Raw genomic sequence first — 18,045 nt, forward strand, 5'->3', positions numbered from 1 at the left:
GACACGCCCTGGCGCGCCTTGTTGCCGTCCGGCGACGGAGGTCCCCAAAGGGAGGCCCTCTACGGAGGCGTCCTCCCGCTTTCCATCGGGGACCTAGGTTGGAGGGTGTTGCATGCAGCAGTCCCCTACAACCGAAGGATGTGTAGGTTCACGGACTCCCAGGACACCTGCCCTTTTTGTGGTCTTGTGGAGTCCGTGGACCACGTTTACATAGGGTGTGGTAGGCTGCGCTCCCTTTTCAGTTACTTGAAAAACCTTTTATTAATGTTTTGTCTGCACTTCAGCCCCACGCTCCTGATCTACGGACACCCGGTGCGGAGGGGAGCCGGGAAGGAGGAGGACCTCCTCGTGAACCTGCTCCTGGGCCTGGCCAAGTTGGCCATTAACAAGTCCAGGCAGCGGGCAATCGAGGGGGTCGTCCCGCCCGATTGTTTGGCCCTCTTCCGCGGCTATGTTCGCGGCCGGGTGTCCCTGGGGAGGGAGCACGCGGTGTCTGCCGGCACTCTCAAGGCCTTCTGTGCCCAGTGGGCACCGCGGGGACTGGGGTGTTTTATCGAACCCTTTAACCACATTTTGGTTTAATGTTTGTAAGTTTCCTTTAAACTTTGTCCTTGGTTCTACAATTGACCTGACTTAGGGGCTGTGCTTGCTTTATCCCTTATTTTGTTGATTTAGTTTAATTGGTTGACTCAAAAGAGTTACATTGTGCTTTATACACTGACACTGTCCATATACATTGTGCTGTTCACATTAGCACACTATCCCGTGTACATCGTGCTGTGCACACTAACACAATATCCATGTAGCGCGTGAGCTCCGACCTTTGACCTCAGCTCCATGCCGCCCTGTGACGTCTTCACGCAACCATGAGCTGCTCTTCGCTGATTGGCTGGCATTGGTGCAGCATTATTCAGCTTCCGGGCTGCCATTAACCGGATCTGGCATCGCGGCGTCTGCGCAACCTCCACCCGTCTGCTACCGGTACCGCTCCGAGGCCAGGCCAGGCTCTGGGGCAGAGGAAGTGCGTTCCTTCAATCTCCTTCCCCCCTTTTCTCTCTCTCTCTGTCTCTGTTCCGGTTTCCGGGGGTCCCTGGAAGCAGTGGACTGACCGGAAGTGACTGGGGATAAGATGGCGGCGGGTCGGTGCAGCTCGGGGAGCGGGAGGAGGAGCTGGGGCAGGCGGGGAGAGCGGGCCCTTGCCCCATCGCGGCCTGTACTCGGCAGCTGGGCGCTAATTCTCATTCCCTGCCTGGGCCTCGGCCTGGCACCGGCCGCAGCTGACATGACGGATGGCAATAGCGAGCATCTGAAGCGGGAGCACAGCCTGATGAAACCGTATCAGGGTGAGTGCAGGAGGGACAGGGGCATAGAGCTGGACTCTACTCTGGGGCCGGAGTCTGAGGGTCAGAACCCACATCTGGTCAGAGTCCAAACGTCCGGAAAGATCTCCACAAACCCAAAATACTGCAGACCCTGGAAAAAAACCAGTAACTGCTGGAGATACTCAGCAGGTCTAGCAGCATCTGTGAAGAGAGAAACAGAGTTAATGTTTCAGGTCGATGTCTTTTCATCAAGACTGCTGTTGGTAACCTTTCTATGATCCACGGTGCCCGAGGAGAGGAATTTGAATTCCAGTCCAGTACTTTTTTATGGCTGTGTTAACCACATTGCTACTTTTAATCATCCTACATCTGTGTCTCTAGATTGCTTAGCATCTCTACCCCACTTGGATTCTTATTTTCCAAGGTTGATCCTTATTACCCCCACCAAAGTGCAGCACCTTACATGCACCTATATTGAAGATCATTTGTCATTAATGCCTTTTGGTATTTTGCTCCAGTACTCCTCAGTATTAATTGCACTGTCATTTGCAAATTTTTATAGATCTTTAATTCTGAGTCCAAGTCAGTTATGTAAATAATGAATAACAGTGGTTCCAGCACTGAATCCTGTAGAAAACCACTCCACATCTTCCATGAACCTGAGTAGCTACTTTAACCCTTTTAAGTTTTCTGTTTCATAGTCAGTTTGCTATCCATTCTGCTACCTGACCCCTAACACACACATTCTGACCATGGTCAAGAGTCCATTATGCAGCACTTTATCAAAGACTTCTTGAAAATCCAAAATATTACATTTACTGCATTACTCTTGTCTACTCATTTAACTTCTCCAAAGAATTTAATGAGGTTGGTTAAGCTTGACTTTCCTGTTTGAAATCAGAGCTGCCTACTTTTGTGATATTTTCATTTTCAAGATCTTTTCTTATTAACATCTTTGTGTAAAAATTCCAAGGTTTTTTCTGCCACTGATGTTAAGATAACTTCCCTGACTTTATTCTATCTTGCTTTTTGAATATATAAATAAATCATTCATTCAAATAGCTTCTGCTATCTGTTCCTCAGTTTCTTTTAAGTATGCATGGATGCAATCCATCTGGACCCATGATTTATTCTCTCTAAATTTGGCTAGTTTGTCAATTGTCTCCATCCTTTCTATCTTAAATGTCTTTATACCCTTTTTGATTTCTTCTAGTGTCAGGTCATTTTAAGATAGGTATTAATTGAAAATTTTTGGTCTGCAAGCCCTATGTGTGTAAATGTTTCAGCAGCCTATCTAGCATTGCCACTTTTTTTCTCACTTTGTGGTCTGTTGGTTCATGATTTAAGCTAAGAACAGAGTCAGTGCAGTCCACAGGGACAATACAATGAAAAATGTATTATTGTACAAAATATTTGTTCAATTTGAAAGACAGCTGCAATGGAAGAAGTTAACCAAAATGAAACAATTCGTATTTACAAAGAGTTATGGAGAAAGAAAGGACCTGATGAAAACAAAATTGAAAGGGAAGCAATATGGAAACAGAACGAAATGGCATGAGCTTACATTCCAACAGTGACTACGCTTCAAATAAGTAGTTGCTTTGCAGTAAAGCCCTTTTTAGATCTCTGGTTGTGAAAGGTAGTATATAAATGCAAAGTTTTTCTTTTTTCTATATCGCTCCTTTCCTGTTTACCAGCTAAATAATAAAATTTAGCTGAATTATTTTACCTTGTGATTGCCACATGACATAAATGAACCAAACTTTAGCCATGTATTAATTTGTAATGTTGCTGGATGATTTGCAATATACTGTACTTTTCACCAATGTTCATAAGTATTAGGTGGTAAATCAGTTAATTACTTGCTAAATTCAAAAGATCTTCAGCCATTCATTTTAATTGAATTGAAAGTGTTATGAATTAAAATAACATTGAGAGCATTTTAACGAATGCATCAAGGTTGCTGCTGTGTTTTGATGAAAAAGCATAAAGACACAGTAAATGAAGATGCAAACCATTGCAGACAGGAAAAGACCCACTGGCCCATCTTGCCTGTCCCACACAAATATGATGCTTTGTGTGTCATCATCTATATCCAGATTAACGCCATCTGAAAGCCATATGATCTCCCAGGGTTAAATGTAAAACTGAATTAAAAATCCAGGTTAGTTAGGCCAGGTCAGTAATATGCGAAATTTCTCTCTGACCCCTTAGGCATTCAAAACTACTCCAGTAGGTGTCTCTGGCCCTGATGACTGCTATATTACACCTACAAATCTATGAGGTGATCTCTACCTCAGTCAGAAACAGGTCCAGCTCTCATTACTTTGATGCCCCACAAGAAAGCAAATATTGGACACTGGCCTGTTATCTCTATTTTAATTCATTTTTAGGTTCCGTTCCCTGGCAGTTGTTTTATAATAATTCCACATACACGTGCTTATTAATTCCACACATGTTTATTTCCTCATCAAGATGTATGGGAATATGGTTGGCCTTCCCCTTTGCCAGGCCGAGCACATTAAAGGTGGAGTGTAGTGTTTTGACTGGCCTGTTAACTTCACTGGCCATGGCCCAGCAATTAGATTAACTCTGACTCCTCCTTGCATCATGCATCTGCTGGATTTTTTTTTTGTTGCTAGTTATGAGCAGGGAGCCACAACTTGAGATGGGTGAGGACCTCTGAGATGCAGGGATATCATTATGTTCCAGCCATGTATGTGGGCCTTTAGTGCAAGAGGATTTGAATGCAGGGGTGAAGATGACTTGCTGCAATTTTATGGAGCCTTGCTGAGACCACACCTGGCATGTTGTGTGCAGTTTTGGTCCCCTTACCTAAGGTAAGATATACTTGCCATAGAGGGAAGGTTCACCAGACTGATTCCAGGTGTGGCGACGCAGTCTCAGAATAAGGAACAGGCCATTTAGGACTGATATGCGGAGGAATTTCTTCATTCAGAGGGTGTTGAATCTTTGGAATTCTCTACCCCAAAGGGGTGTGGAGGCTCAGTCATTCAGTAAGTTCAAGAAAGAGAGCAACAGATTTTTAGATTTGAAAGGTATCAAGGGGTATGTGGATGGTGCAGGAAAATGGCTTTGAGATAGAAGATCAGCCATGACCTAGTTGAATGGCGGAGCAGGCTCAAGGGGCTGAATGGCCTACTCCTATTTCCTGTGTCTTCAGGGATGAGGAGATTGTCCTCTGAGGAGAGATTGAGTAGACAAGGCCTATATTCCCTAGTGTTTAGAAGAATGAGAGGTGATCTAGTTGAAACATAAAATCCTGATGGGGCTTGACAGGGTAGATGCTGAAAAAGTTTCCCCTGGTAGGGGAATCTAAAACACAGGGTGACAGCCTCAGAATAATGGGTCGGCCATTTAGAACTGGGGAAAAATATCTTCACTCGGAGGGTTGTGAATCTTTGGAATTCTTTATCCCAGAGTGTTGTGGATGCTTAGTCAGTGAGTACATTCAAGACCAAAGTCCATAGACCTTTGGATAGTCAGGAACCTAAAGGCTTATGGAGATAGTGCAGAAGGGTGGAGTTGTAGAAGATCAGCCATGATCTTTTTGAATGGCAGGGAGGCTTAAAGGGCTAAATTGCCTTCTCCACATTTTTCTTATATTCCGAAGCAACCTCATCAATAATGGATGGACTGGGATCTTGCTCGGTACAGACTGGCTGTTCTCTTTACCTATTGAGGAAGTAATTCAAAATCGTGAAATGCTTTTGGACGCCCTGAGGACGTGAAAGATACTACATAAATGCAAGTTCTTTCTGCTACTGCTTCTGCATGGGCCGATCTTGGGCTGCAGTTCCACAAGAGCCCACTGCCCTCCAACTCCCCAGTGAGCATTACTTGTGTACTCCCATTTAGTGCTGATAGACTTGTTATAAGCATGGCAGCAGGTTGTCCACAATAGGAGTCAGTGGGTGGGAGTCAACTGTACAGGCTAGGCCCTAGCTGACCTCTCCCACTCCTAACCGTGAGCATTGAGCCCACTTTTAGCATTCTCATGGGTAGTAAGTTCAATTCAGGGCAGGGATTGAACCATGGACCTTGTAGTCTCTTCTGCATTTAACCAGGACTACCAATTTTATATGCATTTTTGATGAAGCTTGAATGAGAGACTTCATAAAAGTTTGTTAAAGTTACTGAGCTTTTAAATGCATGCATGTTGCAGTCTGTGCATTAAATATTTCAGTATTAAGTGGGATTTCAGTGAAGTGTAGCACATATCACATTGTTTTATTTGGCGAACCACCCTGCATCGGAATAAATATAGATCAGACCTCTTCTACCTAAGTTTAGAGCTTTAAGGCATTAGAAGCAAGAGTAAGCCATTTAATTTCTCTTGCTTGTTCCGCCAGTCAATGAGATAATGGCTTATCTGAAGCCTAACTCCATACCTTTATCCCAAATCCATTAATTTTTGTTAAATAATTATTAAAATGAATAAACTAACTAAATGATCCAACATCGATTGCGGTTTGCGGAAGAGAGTTCCAAACATCTACCACCTGTTGCATATTCAATGTCCCAACGTTGGAAGAGTAAAATCTAGCAGAATTTTGAAAGTTGTTTGCTGAAATGAAGCCAGGCATTATAGTCTTGACAGAGCTATCTTCAAAGAGTGGACTAACATGACGTGGGGTTTTGTCTCACTCTTTCTATCATTTCTTTTTCCTCTCCTTTCTTATTTCTTTATCTCTCCCTTTTGCTGTTACTTTTTCTTTCTCTCTCTTTTCACCACAACCACTCCCTCCACTAGCACACCGCAGCTCCAGCATCAATCACACAGATTTCGAACACCTTAAACTAGATGGATTTTGATAAACATGCCCACATAGCAGCAAAGTCCTGAAGGCAGAAACAGCCTGGAGTAACAGGTTATTCACATCAGAACAGTGGGGCTACTGTGCAGGTATATTACTTTAACACGCCAATGACTCAAGCACCTTTGACTGTACAACCACTAAAGTTGATGAATGTTACCTGCCAGCCTACTGGAGAACCCACAACAGGGTGCAAAGAGATCTACCAACAAGGCAGAACAGATACATCCCAAAGGTGTTCATCTTCACTTTCAAAAGCTGCCTCAAAACTGCCTCCTTGACCCTGATTTCAGTCACTTTCCTCTTTTATCCAGTTGAGGAGTGCTGAAGGTCAGTGACAGTATCCTTACAGCTGCCCCAGCCAAGATCAATGATGTATTCTTTGTGAAAATCTTTCTGTTGTTTCCTTTGTCTAACACTCTTTGCTTCTTCTTGTAGGAGTGGGGTCCAGTTCTATGCCTCTATGGGATTTTGGTGGGAGCACCATGTTGACGGGTCATTACATCCGCCTAACGCCCGATGAGCGCAGTAAAAGCGGATCAATCTGGAACCGAGTGGTGAGTGTGTGCGGTGGTACTAGTAAACAGTACATTGCTGTCATGAGGTTGCTGATAAAGGGCAATGGATGTGAAATTATTGTACTATGCTCACTTTAGCTGAACTAAACACTTAGTTCCATATCCTGCCAGTTATCTGCCTTCCCAAAGATCAAGCAAAATTTTCACTGCGCAAATCTTAAGCAAGATGTTACCTCATTGGAAACAAAAATAAAAATACATGGAAAAACTCAGCAGGTCTGGCAGCATCTGCGGAGAGGAACACAGTTAACATTTCGAGTCCATAGGACTCTTCAACAGAACTAAGTAAAAATAGAAAAGAGGTGAAATATAAGCTGGTTTAAGTGGGGTGGGGGAGGAGGGGAGCAGGTCCCACCATCCCCCACCCCCCTTAAGCCAGCTTATATTTCACCTCTTTTCTATTTTTACTTAGTTCTGTTGAAGAGTCCTACGGACTCGAAACGTTAACTGTGTTCCTCTCCACAGATGTTGCCAGACCTGCTGAGTTTTTCCAGGTATCTTTATTTTTGTTTTGGATTTCCAACATCCGCAGTTTTTTGCTTTTATCTTGTTCCCTCATTGGTTTTGCTTACTCCCAACTCTAGAGTTAGAGAATTTTACAACATGGAAATAGGCTAATAGGTGCATCAGCTGTGTGCTGGTGTTTATGCTCCATATCAGTCACCCTTCACCTCACACTTTCAACATGTTCATGAAAGAGATAGGAATAGGATGTGTCTAGCTTCTATTAAATACATCAGTGCTATTTGTCACAATTACTCCTTGTGGTAACATGTGGCACAGCCCAATGACTATCTGGGTAAAGAAAATTCTCTCGAATCTCATATTGTATTTATTAGTGACTACCTTATACTTATGATCTCTAGTATAGGACTCGGGTATCATCTGACAAAATTTATTTCCCTTGATGTGGATATAGTTTATCCACCAGGAGTGAGGAAAGCAGGGTTGCCTTCATTGTAGTGGGTAGTAGCGGCTCTTTCTGATCTTGGGTTGTGTCAAGAGAGATGCACAAGTTACATTCGGTCTATATGTACTGGTCTGTTGTGAGAAGGTGTTATCCAGCTAGGTGGTCTGAAGTGAGGCGGTTGTTGGGCTTCACTCATGACCTCAGTGGCTCAGCATTGGAGCTAGAGGAAGAATATTCCTGAAGGTTTCCTGTGTCTGACCTCTTGCCATTGACCCCTGCTTGAAGATGCACATGTCAGCATCAGGTGAGGACAGTGTAGATTTCTCACTAATACTTGGCTATTTGGGCAGGTCAGTGAATCCTTTTTTATATTCCTTCATTGGATGTGGGCTTGGCTGGCAAGGCCAGCATTTATTGCCCATCCATAATTGCTCTTCAGAGGGAACTAGTGAGCCACCTTCTTGAACTGTTGCAACCAATCTGTTATCAGTCTACCAAAAGTGCGGTTAGGGAAGGAGTTCCAGGAGTTCGACCCAGTGACCATGAAGGAATGGCGATATAGTTTCAAGTCAAGATGGTGTATGTTATGGTGGGGAACTTTGAGGCGGTGGTGTTCCCATTTCTCTGCTGCCGCCCTCTTTCTGGGTGATAGAGGTCGCAGGTTTGGTAGGTACTATCGAAGGAGCCTTTGTGAGTTGCTGCAGTGCTTCTTGTAGTTGGTGCACACTGTGCGTCAGTGCTGGACGGAGTGAATTTAAGGTGGTGAATGGGGTGCTGATCAAGTGGGCTGCTTTGCCCTATTTGGTGTCAAGCTTCTTGAGTGTTTTTGGAGCTGCACTCATCCAAGCAAGTGGAGAGTATTCCATCATACTCTTGATTTGTGCCTCCTGGATGTTGGAAAGGATTTAGCGAGTCAGGAGGTGAATCATTCACTGGAGAAAACCCAGCCTCAGGTCTGCTCTTGTAGCCAAAGAGTTTATGTGGCTGGTCCAGTTAAGTTTCTGGTCAACGTTGATGTTGGGAGGTTCGACGATAAGGATGGTCTGGCTCTGTTACATAGTTACTCAGAAAAAGTTAGAAGAATAAAAACCTCTTCTAACTTCTGGATAACTATTGAAAAGACACAAACCCCACACCCCAGATCACCACCCCCGCCCCCGACTCCTCATGGGATTCCCCCTCCCACCTTATCAACCACTCGCCCCGCCATCCCCAACCAGACAACACACCCTGCCCCACAAGCCCTGCCCCCCTCCTGACCTGACCCCCACCCAACCTCCGACCCCCCACACCCCTTAAATCTTGTTCACTTACCTTAGAAACTTACCTTCCCCCTGGCCTGTCAATTTCAATGGGACCTTTAAACTTACCTGGTATACGGCAGTTAATGCTGTTAAAAAAAAGGGTGTGTCCTTCTTCAATTCAACTCTGCTGGACTATGACATTGGGCTTTGGGGTCGGCTGCGCTGCCTGAATCTCACCCAGCTTGAGTTGGAAGGTTGGGCCTGACAGGCACTGAAGAAATTTCCTGCAAATAATTGGGCACGGAGTGGCAATCTGGTGTTGATTGCCATTCCAAGGAGGTTATGGCCCATGGTCTTTGCCTGGCACCTGTGTACTCTGAATGTTATTTGTCACTTATCAGCCTAAGCCTGAATGTTGTTCTGGCCCTGCTGCATATGGAAATGGACTGTTTCAATATCTGAGGAGTTGTGGATGTTACTGAACACTTTGCAATCATCAATGAACATCCCTGGCTCTGACCTTACAATGGAGGAAAGGTCATTGATGAAGTGGCTAAAGATGGTTCTGTGGAAACCTACCCAAGCACAAGCCAGTGACTGGGGAAAGCGGAAAGTAGGCAATTGGTTTGGCAAAGGGATCATTCATTGCATTTAAGTACATTTAATTCCTTATTCCCAAACTGGTCAGGAATATTCTGTAAGAGTTGATGGAATTTCACAAAAGATTTTTGCGTAAGATCTTTCCTTGTTCTTTGGAGCACAATGATTGTTTGGCCCCAAAGAGAGCAAGGGAAGGAATTTATTGCTGGTGGTCCTGGTTGAGGGAAGAATGTTGACCACAGTCCCAGCAGAGCGCTGCTTCTTCCTGTGGACTCTTTACAAAGCCATAAAGGCAGGCAGTTGGCTACTGGTTACCTATAGATGCACCCTCCAACAGTGCAGTACTCCCTCAGCATGGCACAGGAATCCAGAGTCTAAATTGAGTCTAAACTGGCGCCATGCAAAATTTAATGTGGAAATTGGTCAGGAGAACAAGTAACTTCCACTATACCAAACACAAACTGAATCCAGTACAAAAGGATATTAAATAACTACCTTTCTACTGTTTGTGCTGTTGCTGTTCTGAGCCTGGGAAATGGTTCTGATAACTGCTCAAAAGTGTGTGTGCATAGACAAAATGAGGCTCGACTCCTGTGATCCTCTCCAACAGGCAAATAGCCTGGCTCATTCACTCTCTAGACTCGCACTTTGGAGAGGTACTGGGAGTGCTGATCATGCCGTTACTTTTATTCCTATTGATCCCCGCCCCCAGCAGGAATCAAAACCTTCAGATTAAGAAGGAAGACAGGAGGAAACCGGGAATAGATACAGTCATGTCATTCCTTTTTACTGCTTGACAGCCTGGGCTCAGATTAATGTTAAGGAACTTATGAAAAGCAAAATAAAAAATTGCAGGTGTTGAAAATCTGAAAGAAAAACAGAAAATGCTGCTCGGGCAGCAACTGCGAGAACAGTGAACGTTTCAGGTGCAGACTCCTCCAGAATTCATTCAAAAAAGGAGGGAGACAGTGCGAAACTACAGGCCAGTTAGCTTAACATCTGTTGTAAGGAAAATGTTAGAAGCTATTATTAAAGAAGTTATAGCAGGGCATTTGGATAAGCTGAAGGTCACCAGGCAGAGTCATCATGGTTTTGTGAAAGGGAAATTGTGTTTAACCAACTTATGGAGTTCTTTGAGGAAGTGACATGTGCTGTGGATAAAGGGGAACCGGTGGATGTACTGTACTTAGATTTCCAGAAGGCATTTGATAAAGGCCACATCAAAGGTTATTGCAGAAAATAAAAGCTCATGGTATAGGGGGTAACATATTGGCATGGATAGAAGAGTGGCTGGCTAACAGGAAGCAGTGAGTAGGCATAAATGGGTCTTTTTCAGGTTGGCAAGATGTAATGAGTGGTGTGCCACAAAGATCAGTGCTGGGGCCTCAAATTTTTACAATTTATATAAATGACTTGGATGAAGGAATGGATGAGATGGTTGCCAAATTTGCTGATGAGACAAAGATAGATAGGAAAGTAAGCTGTGAAGAGGACATAAGGAAGCTACAAAAAGACATAGGTTGTGAGTGGGCAAAGATCTGGCAAATGGAGTATCATGTGAGAAAATGTGAAATTGCCCATTTTGGCAGGAAGAATAAAAGAAGCATATTATCTAAATGGTGAGAGATTGTGGAACTCTGAGATTTAGAGGGACCTAAGTGTCCTAGTGCATGAATCACAAAAGGCTAGTGTGCACGTACAGCAAGTAATTAGCAAAGATAATAGAATGTTATCATTTATTGCGAGGGGAATTGCTTATAAAAGTAAGGAGGTTAAGCTTCAGTTGTACAGGGCACTCGTGAGACCACATTTGGAGTACTGTGTACAGTGTTGGTCACCTTATTTAAGGAAGGATGTAAATGCGTTGGAAGCAGTTCAGAGAAGGTTTGCCAGACTAATACCTGGAATGTGTGGTTTGTTTTATGAGGAAAGGTTGGACATACTAGGCTTGTATCCGCTAGAGTTTAGAAGAGTAAGAGGCAACTTAATTGAAACATATAAGACCCTGAGGGGTCTTGACAGGGTGGATATGGAGAGGATGTTTCTTTTTGTGGGAGAATCTAGAACTAAGGGTCACTGTTTTAAATGGGCGACCCCTTATTTTTAAACAGAGATGAGGTGAAATATTTTCACTCGGAGGGTTGAGTGTCTTTAGAACTTTGCAGAATATTTGAATATTTTTAAGGTAGAGGTGGATAGTTTCTTGGTAAGCAAGGGGATGATAGGTTATCGGGGGTAGGCGGGATGCAAATTTCAGGTTACTAACAGATCAGCCATGACCTTATTAAATGGCGGGGCAGGCTCAAGGGGCTGAATGGCCTACTGCTCCTTGTTCATATGTTTGTATTTGTTCTGTTCACAATTGCTGAGTGTTAGAAAGCTTGTGTATCTCTTTAACTCTGACCATCCTTTGCTCTGTAAATGATTAAGGCTTCAACCAGTATTGTCTCTGTATTTGCAGCCATGCCACCTGAAAGACTGGGAGCTCCATGTCCAGTTCAAAGTTCATGGGACTGGAAAAAAGAATCTTCACGGTGACGGATTAGCTATCTGGTACACAAAGGACCGTTTAAGCCCTGGTACAGTATTGCACCCTCTGTTATCCCGTGATTGAAAAATAGAAGAAACTGAAGTTTCCACTAATCCAAAATCCACAATTTGTGTCTTTATTTATATATTGGGAATAAGAGAGATCACATAAAACTCCTGTGTAAGATCGATGGATAGAAAGTGGGTGCTGTACGAGCAGTGGGGCTGATACCCCTTCAGCTTCAGAACTTGTTCATTGGGAACATGCCCCATGAAAATCAAGGGAGAAATGAACTGGCATCAGAAACCCTCCTTTACTGCAGGTACAATCCTGAGCCTACCTTTAAAGAAAGAATTTGTATTTCTATACCTCCGGATGTCCCAAAGTGCTTCATAGCCAATGAAGTATTTTTTCAAGTGCCTTTGCTGTTCTAATGTAGGAAACACAGTAGCCAATTTATGCACAGCAAGCTCCTACAAACACCGGTGTGATAATTGCCTGGAAATTTGTTTTGAGTGAAGGATAAATGTTGGCCAAGGCACTGGCATGATCTCCCCTGCTCTTGTCAAAGGGTGCGGTAGAATCTTTTACATCTAACAGAGAGGCTTTGATTTATCATCTCACTCCCTCAGAACTGCACTGGAGAATGAGTCTAGATTTCAGACCTTGACCCCACAAACTTCTTGATTGTTACACTTTTGTGCAAAATAGCAACCAGCCTGTTAATTACTATGTCTTTTTCCAGAGATAGCAATCTTGTCATGCTGATTTTGTGCTACACCCTTGAGTGCTGGTGCTAAGCCACCTGAGGTGCAGATGCAATAGTACAAGTGTATTGTAAAATTGCCATCTGGAACAGGTGGTTTCACACAGATGGACAGGTTACAGTCCAAAACCAGCTGATGCTAAGCACTGCCAAAATAAAAGCAAACTCCCATGTTTATGTACCCAGCCCTGCAACAGTGGATTTCCTTTTACATTCTTGGGATGTTGCCGTTGTTGGCAAGGCCAGTATTTGTTACCCATCCCTAGTTGCCCTTGAGAAGGTGGGTTGTGAGATTTCTTCTTGAACCACTGATGTCTGTTGTGGTGAAAATGATCCCACAGTGTTGTTCTGTAGGAAGATCAAGCATTTTGTGCCAATGGCAATGAAGGAATGATGGGTGATATATTTCCATGTCAGGATGGTGTGTTACTTGGAGGGGAACCTGGAGGTAGTGTTGTTCTGGTGTGCCTACTGACGTTGCATTTCTAGATGGTGGAAGTTGTGGGTTGGGAAGGTACTGTCATTCTAGGTAGTAAAGGTTGCAAGTTTGTGTGGTGCTGTTGAAGAAGCCATGCAAAGTTGCTGTGGTCTATCCTATTCATATTTTAAAGTCACGTCAATTTTCTGCCCTCAGCTCTTTTTCAGAAGGAGTACGGTTCAATGGTGACCTTTCAAAAATGTCATCACTGGGCCATTTACCACGTGAGTTTTTGGCAGGCTATCCAGTTTTTGGGGGGGGCTTGCGGGAGGGGAAGGGAGAGAGAGGAGGCTGTGGGGTGGAAGGGGGGTCGGGGGAAGGAGGGGTGAGGGGGAAAGAGGAAGCTGGGGGGATGGTGGGGATGGGCAGGCACTATGCCCAAGCTCCACCCTATTTGGATGTCAGTTCATGCCCACTTTTGACAGAGTGAATTGGAGTGGGTCCGAAACGTGGCTCTGACTGAGCTCAGCTAACCTAGTATGGAGCAAAGGGCGAGTCTAGAATCTTGCCTGTGAGGGGTGTGTGCTATAACTGATAAACCGTCAGGGAGCTGAGCATTTTCACTTGACTGATTGTAAAGGACTGTCTTCTGCACTTTGTCAGCTCCATTGGCAGCACAAGGCCAATTGGGCAGTGTTCTGTAAGTGAGTTTGACTGTCTACTACGATGTCTCTATTACTCTTCCTGCCTCCTTTTCTTTTGCCCCTGCTTGAGCTGAGTTTCAAATTCCACCTTGCACATCATCTGTTTATTTCTCAGCCTCCTCCACTGCTGAAACCTCAAAGCTTCATTTCGCCCATCTACTCAGCTTACCCAGTTTTGAGCCCACTGACTCCAGCTCATTCTTCCCTGCTTATGTTCTGCTTTCCCATCAGATGTTAAAGCTGTGTGTCTTCAAGTGGATAGAAAAGTTCCCATGTACTATTTGAAGAAGAATAGGGAAGTTAATAGTTAATACGCAGTACAAGAGCTGATGGAGTTGGTGGTAATATGTTAGCATGGATGGTGGATTGGCTAACAAACAGGAAGCAGAGAATAGAAAAAACAGGGCAGTTTCAAGTTGGCAGACTGTAACTAGTGGAGTGCTGCAAGGATCAGTGCTGGGGCGTCAGCTATTTACAATCTACATTAGTGACTTGACAAAGGGACCAAGAGTAAAGTATTCAAGCTTACTGATGATGCAAGGTTAGATGGGAATGTAAGCTGTAACGAGGACACACTGCAAAAGAGATGTAGACAGGTTAAGTGAATGGGCACAAGGTGACCACATGATACAGGGAGGTTGTGAGGTTATTTACTTCGGTAGTAAGGATAGAAAAACAATATTTTTTAAAAGGTGTGAAACTTTTAAGTGTTGATGTTCAGGGACACTTGGGGGTGTATTCGTACAAGGAGCACAAAGTTAGTATGCAGGTACAGCAAGCGTGGAAGGCAAAAGGCATGTTGGCAAGGCGACTGGGATATAGGAATAAGGTAGTCCTGTTAGAATTGTATTGGGCTTTGGTGAGACCACACCCGGAGTACTGTGTGCAGTTTTGGGCTCCATGTTGAAGAAAGGATTTTTTGCATTGAAGGTGGTACAGCAAAGGTTCACTTGGTTCTTGGGATGAGAGGGTTTTCTTATGATGAGAGACTGCATAAATTGAGCCCATGTTCTCTGGAGTTTAGAAGAATCGGAGGCGATCTAATTGAAACATTCAAGATTCTGAAGGTCTTGACAGGATAGATACTGAGAGGTTATTTCCACTGGCTGAGGAATCTAGAACATAGAGGCACAGCCTCAGGATAAGCAAATAATCATTTTGAACTGACATGAAGAGAAATTTCTTCACTCGAAGGGTTGTGAATCTTTGGAATTGTCACCCCAAAAGGTTGTGAATGCTGCATTTTTGAGTATATCCAAGACTGAGAGCGATAGACTTTTGATCTCTTATGGAATCAAGGGATATGGGGAGTGGGCGGGAAAATGGAGTTGAAGCCCAAGATCAGCCATGATTGTATTGAATGGTGGAGCAGGCGTGAGGGGCCATATGGTCTACTCCTGCTTCTACTTCTTATGTTCTTATGAGTTCTCTTAACATTTATGCTAATATTTATTTCTCAACATTACTAAAAACACCGATTATCTTGCCATTGTCACATTGTTGCCTGTGGAACCTGTCTGCTGTATTTCCTACATTTGTAATAGTGACTATCCATCAAAAGTACTTAATTTGTTGCAAGACACTTTGGGATGTCCTGAGATCATGAATGATGCTGCATAAGTTTATTTATTTTAACACGTGTTTCTGTGATAGGGAGAGGAAAAATATTAGCCAGGATCTTTATAAGCCAGTGATTCTTGCTGAAAAGTGCTGCTTGTGTGTTGTGGACAGGGTTCACCTTAATGTGATACCTGTGAATAGGCAGCTGGCAATCCAAAATCTAGGCTTTACAGGGTAACCAGACACTAAATACACCATACCAATGTACTGGAACTGTTGTAGTACTAAAGCAAGGAAGTTATGCTAAATGTTCGTAAAGATTGGTTAGGAAGCAGCTGAAATGTTGTGGCCATTTCTAGGCACCACACTTTAGGAAGGATAGTCATGTAGGTCATTTGCCCCATCAAGTCCATGTCTTTGGAGCAGTCCAATCAGTCTCATTCCCCCACTCTATCCCCTTGGGTCTGCAAGTTTATTTTTCCCAAGTGCTCATCCATTTCCTTTTGAAATTATTCATCATCTCTGCTTCCACCACCCATAGGCAGTAACTTCCAGGTCATTACCATTTGCTGCATAAAGAAGTTCTTTAAGAAGTTCTTCCTTGCATCCCCCTGCATCTCTTGCCCAAAACCTTAAATCTGTGCTGCCTATTCCTTGTACAGTCAACTGATGGGCACAGCTTTTCTTTGTCTAGTTTATCCAAACCTGTCATAATCTTGTACACCTCTAGCAAATCTTCCCTCAATTTTATTTACTTCAAGGAGAGCAACCCCAGCCTCTCCAGCCTTGTAGCTAAAATCCCTCAACCCTGAAACCATTCTTCCTAAAATGTGCTTACCAGAACTGGGTATGATACCCTGGTTGTGGACTAACCAGAGCTTTATACGGGTTCAGCATAACTTCCCTGGTTTTGTACTCATACTTCTATTTATGAAGCCCAAGATTCCATATGCTTTGCTAACTATTCTCTCAATATGTCCTGTCACCTTTAAAGATCTTATACACATTAACACCCCGCAGGTTCCTCTATCCCTACACACTCTTTAGAGCTATGCCATTGTCTATATGGCTTCTTCCTATCCTTTCTGCCAAAATTCTCCAAAATTACTTCACACTTGTCTATACTAAATTTCCATCTGCCAATTGCCTGCCCATTTTGCTTACCTATCAACGTCCTGTTATTAAGACCTTAGAGAGAGTGCAAGGGAGACTTAGCCAAATAACGTCAGGGATGAAATAGTTCAGTTATTTGGAGAGACTTGGGTTGTTTTCCTTAGAGCAAAGAAGCATTTAAAATCTTAAATGTTTTGATTGTGTAAATAAGAAACTCTGTCAATTGGCTGGAGGTTGGGTAACCAGAAGGCACAAATTTAAGATTATTGGCAAAAGAACCAGAGGGAAGAAGTGGAGAAATTTATTATGATCTGGAATGCACTAACCGAAAGGGTAATGGGAGCAGATTCAACTTTCAAAAGGAAATTGGATACTTAAAAAGGAGAAATTTTCAGGGCCGGGGGAATGAAGAGGAGACAATTGGATAGCTGTTTCAAAAAGCTGATACAGGCACAATGGCCAGTGGGCTGCATGGCTTCCACCTGTGCTGTATGATGCTATGATATTGGCTGGAGCTGTATATTGTTTAATAGAACAGTTGAGTTGCATTCACTGACCAGGATTATAGTACATTCTTGATGGATTGAGATCGCAAGTTTATTTTCGTTGCTAGAACTTTGGAATTAAGACTGACCTTTGGTGATAAACTATGCAGCCTTTTTTGAATAGCAGGTTAATAGAGGTATTGTTGAGTGCTGTTCACCTCAGTGATGTGCTGCATTCAGTTTTGTAGCTGGTCTGTATAGTTTCATAGTTATCATCTTAATGTAACTAAATTGACATGCACCATAATGTTCTCTATTGATTTTTATTCATTGTTTTTCTTAGTGCTGGAAATACTTTGTGGTGTTGAGTATGTTTGTATTAGTGCAGAATAGAATTTAACCTTAAACTGAATGATTCCACTTTAAGAACTTAACCGATCATAGACATATTTGGTTGCTCTGATCCCTTTCTGAAATGTCACTCAAGTATACAGATAGATTGTAACAGCCAATGGGAACTCAAACAAGCTGGTATGCTCTGCTGATAAGTCACAAAAATTCCATTCCAATCCCTTCAGTCATAAAAGTATCTGGTGCACAGCTTTACTATGGGCCATTTAACCCTTGGTCATCTGCTTTTATATGTGGTAAACTGCCCCCTTTGTCTGAATTTGTTATCTCTAAATTTGTCTATTCCACTGCACTCCTGACTGGCCTTGCATTTTTTTACCCTCCACAAACTTGAGGTCATTCAAAACTCACATCAAGTCCCATTCATACATTAACACTGTGCTCACTGATCTACATTGGCTCCCAATTAAGCAATGCCTTGATTTAAAAATTCTCATCCTTGTTTTCAAACCCCTCTGGCCTCGTCCCTCCCTATTTCTACAATCTCCAGCAGTCCTACAACTTTCCAAGATATCTGCACTCCTCCAATTCTGGCCTCCTAAGCATTCCCAATTTTAATTGCTCCA

At 43.3% G+C, this 18,045-nt stretch overlaps 1 protein-coding gene and 1 non-coding gene across 2 annotated transcripts in view; one reads left to right on the forward strand and one right to left on the reverse strand.

Moving 5' to 3' along the window:
• The first annotated feature begins 1,014 nt into the window (after positions 1-1,014).
• Positions 1,015-18,045, forward strand: part of LOC144685706 (vesicular integral-membrane protein VIP36-like) — a 41,280-nt gene continuing 24,249 nt past the window's right edge. The window contains exons 1-3 of the mRNA XM_078550506.1: positions 1,015-1,343; positions 6,599-6,717; positions 11,954-12,071. Of these exons, the coding sequence (XP_078406632.1) occupies positions 1,130-1,343; positions 6,599-6,717; positions 11,954-12,071 (451 nt within the window). The 5' untranslated portion in view covers positions 1,015-1,129. The remainder of the gene's footprint in view (positions 1,344-6,598; positions 6,718-11,953; positions 12,072-18,045) is intronic.
• On the reverse strand, positions 6,163-6,414 carry LOC144686181 (small nucleolar RNA SNORA53). Its single transcript, XR_013577878.1, has one exon. It is a non-coding gene; the product is annotated as a small nucleolar RNA SNORA53 (small nucleolar RNA).

Source organism: Cetorhinus maximus, chromosome 10 (genome assembly GCF_964194155.1).
Source record: "Cetorhinus maximus chromosome 10, sCetMax3.hap1.1, whole genome shotgun sequence".
Lineage (NCBI taxonomy): Eukaryota > Metazoa > Chordata > Chondrichthyes > Lamniformes > Cetorhinidae > Cetorhinus > Cetorhinus maximus.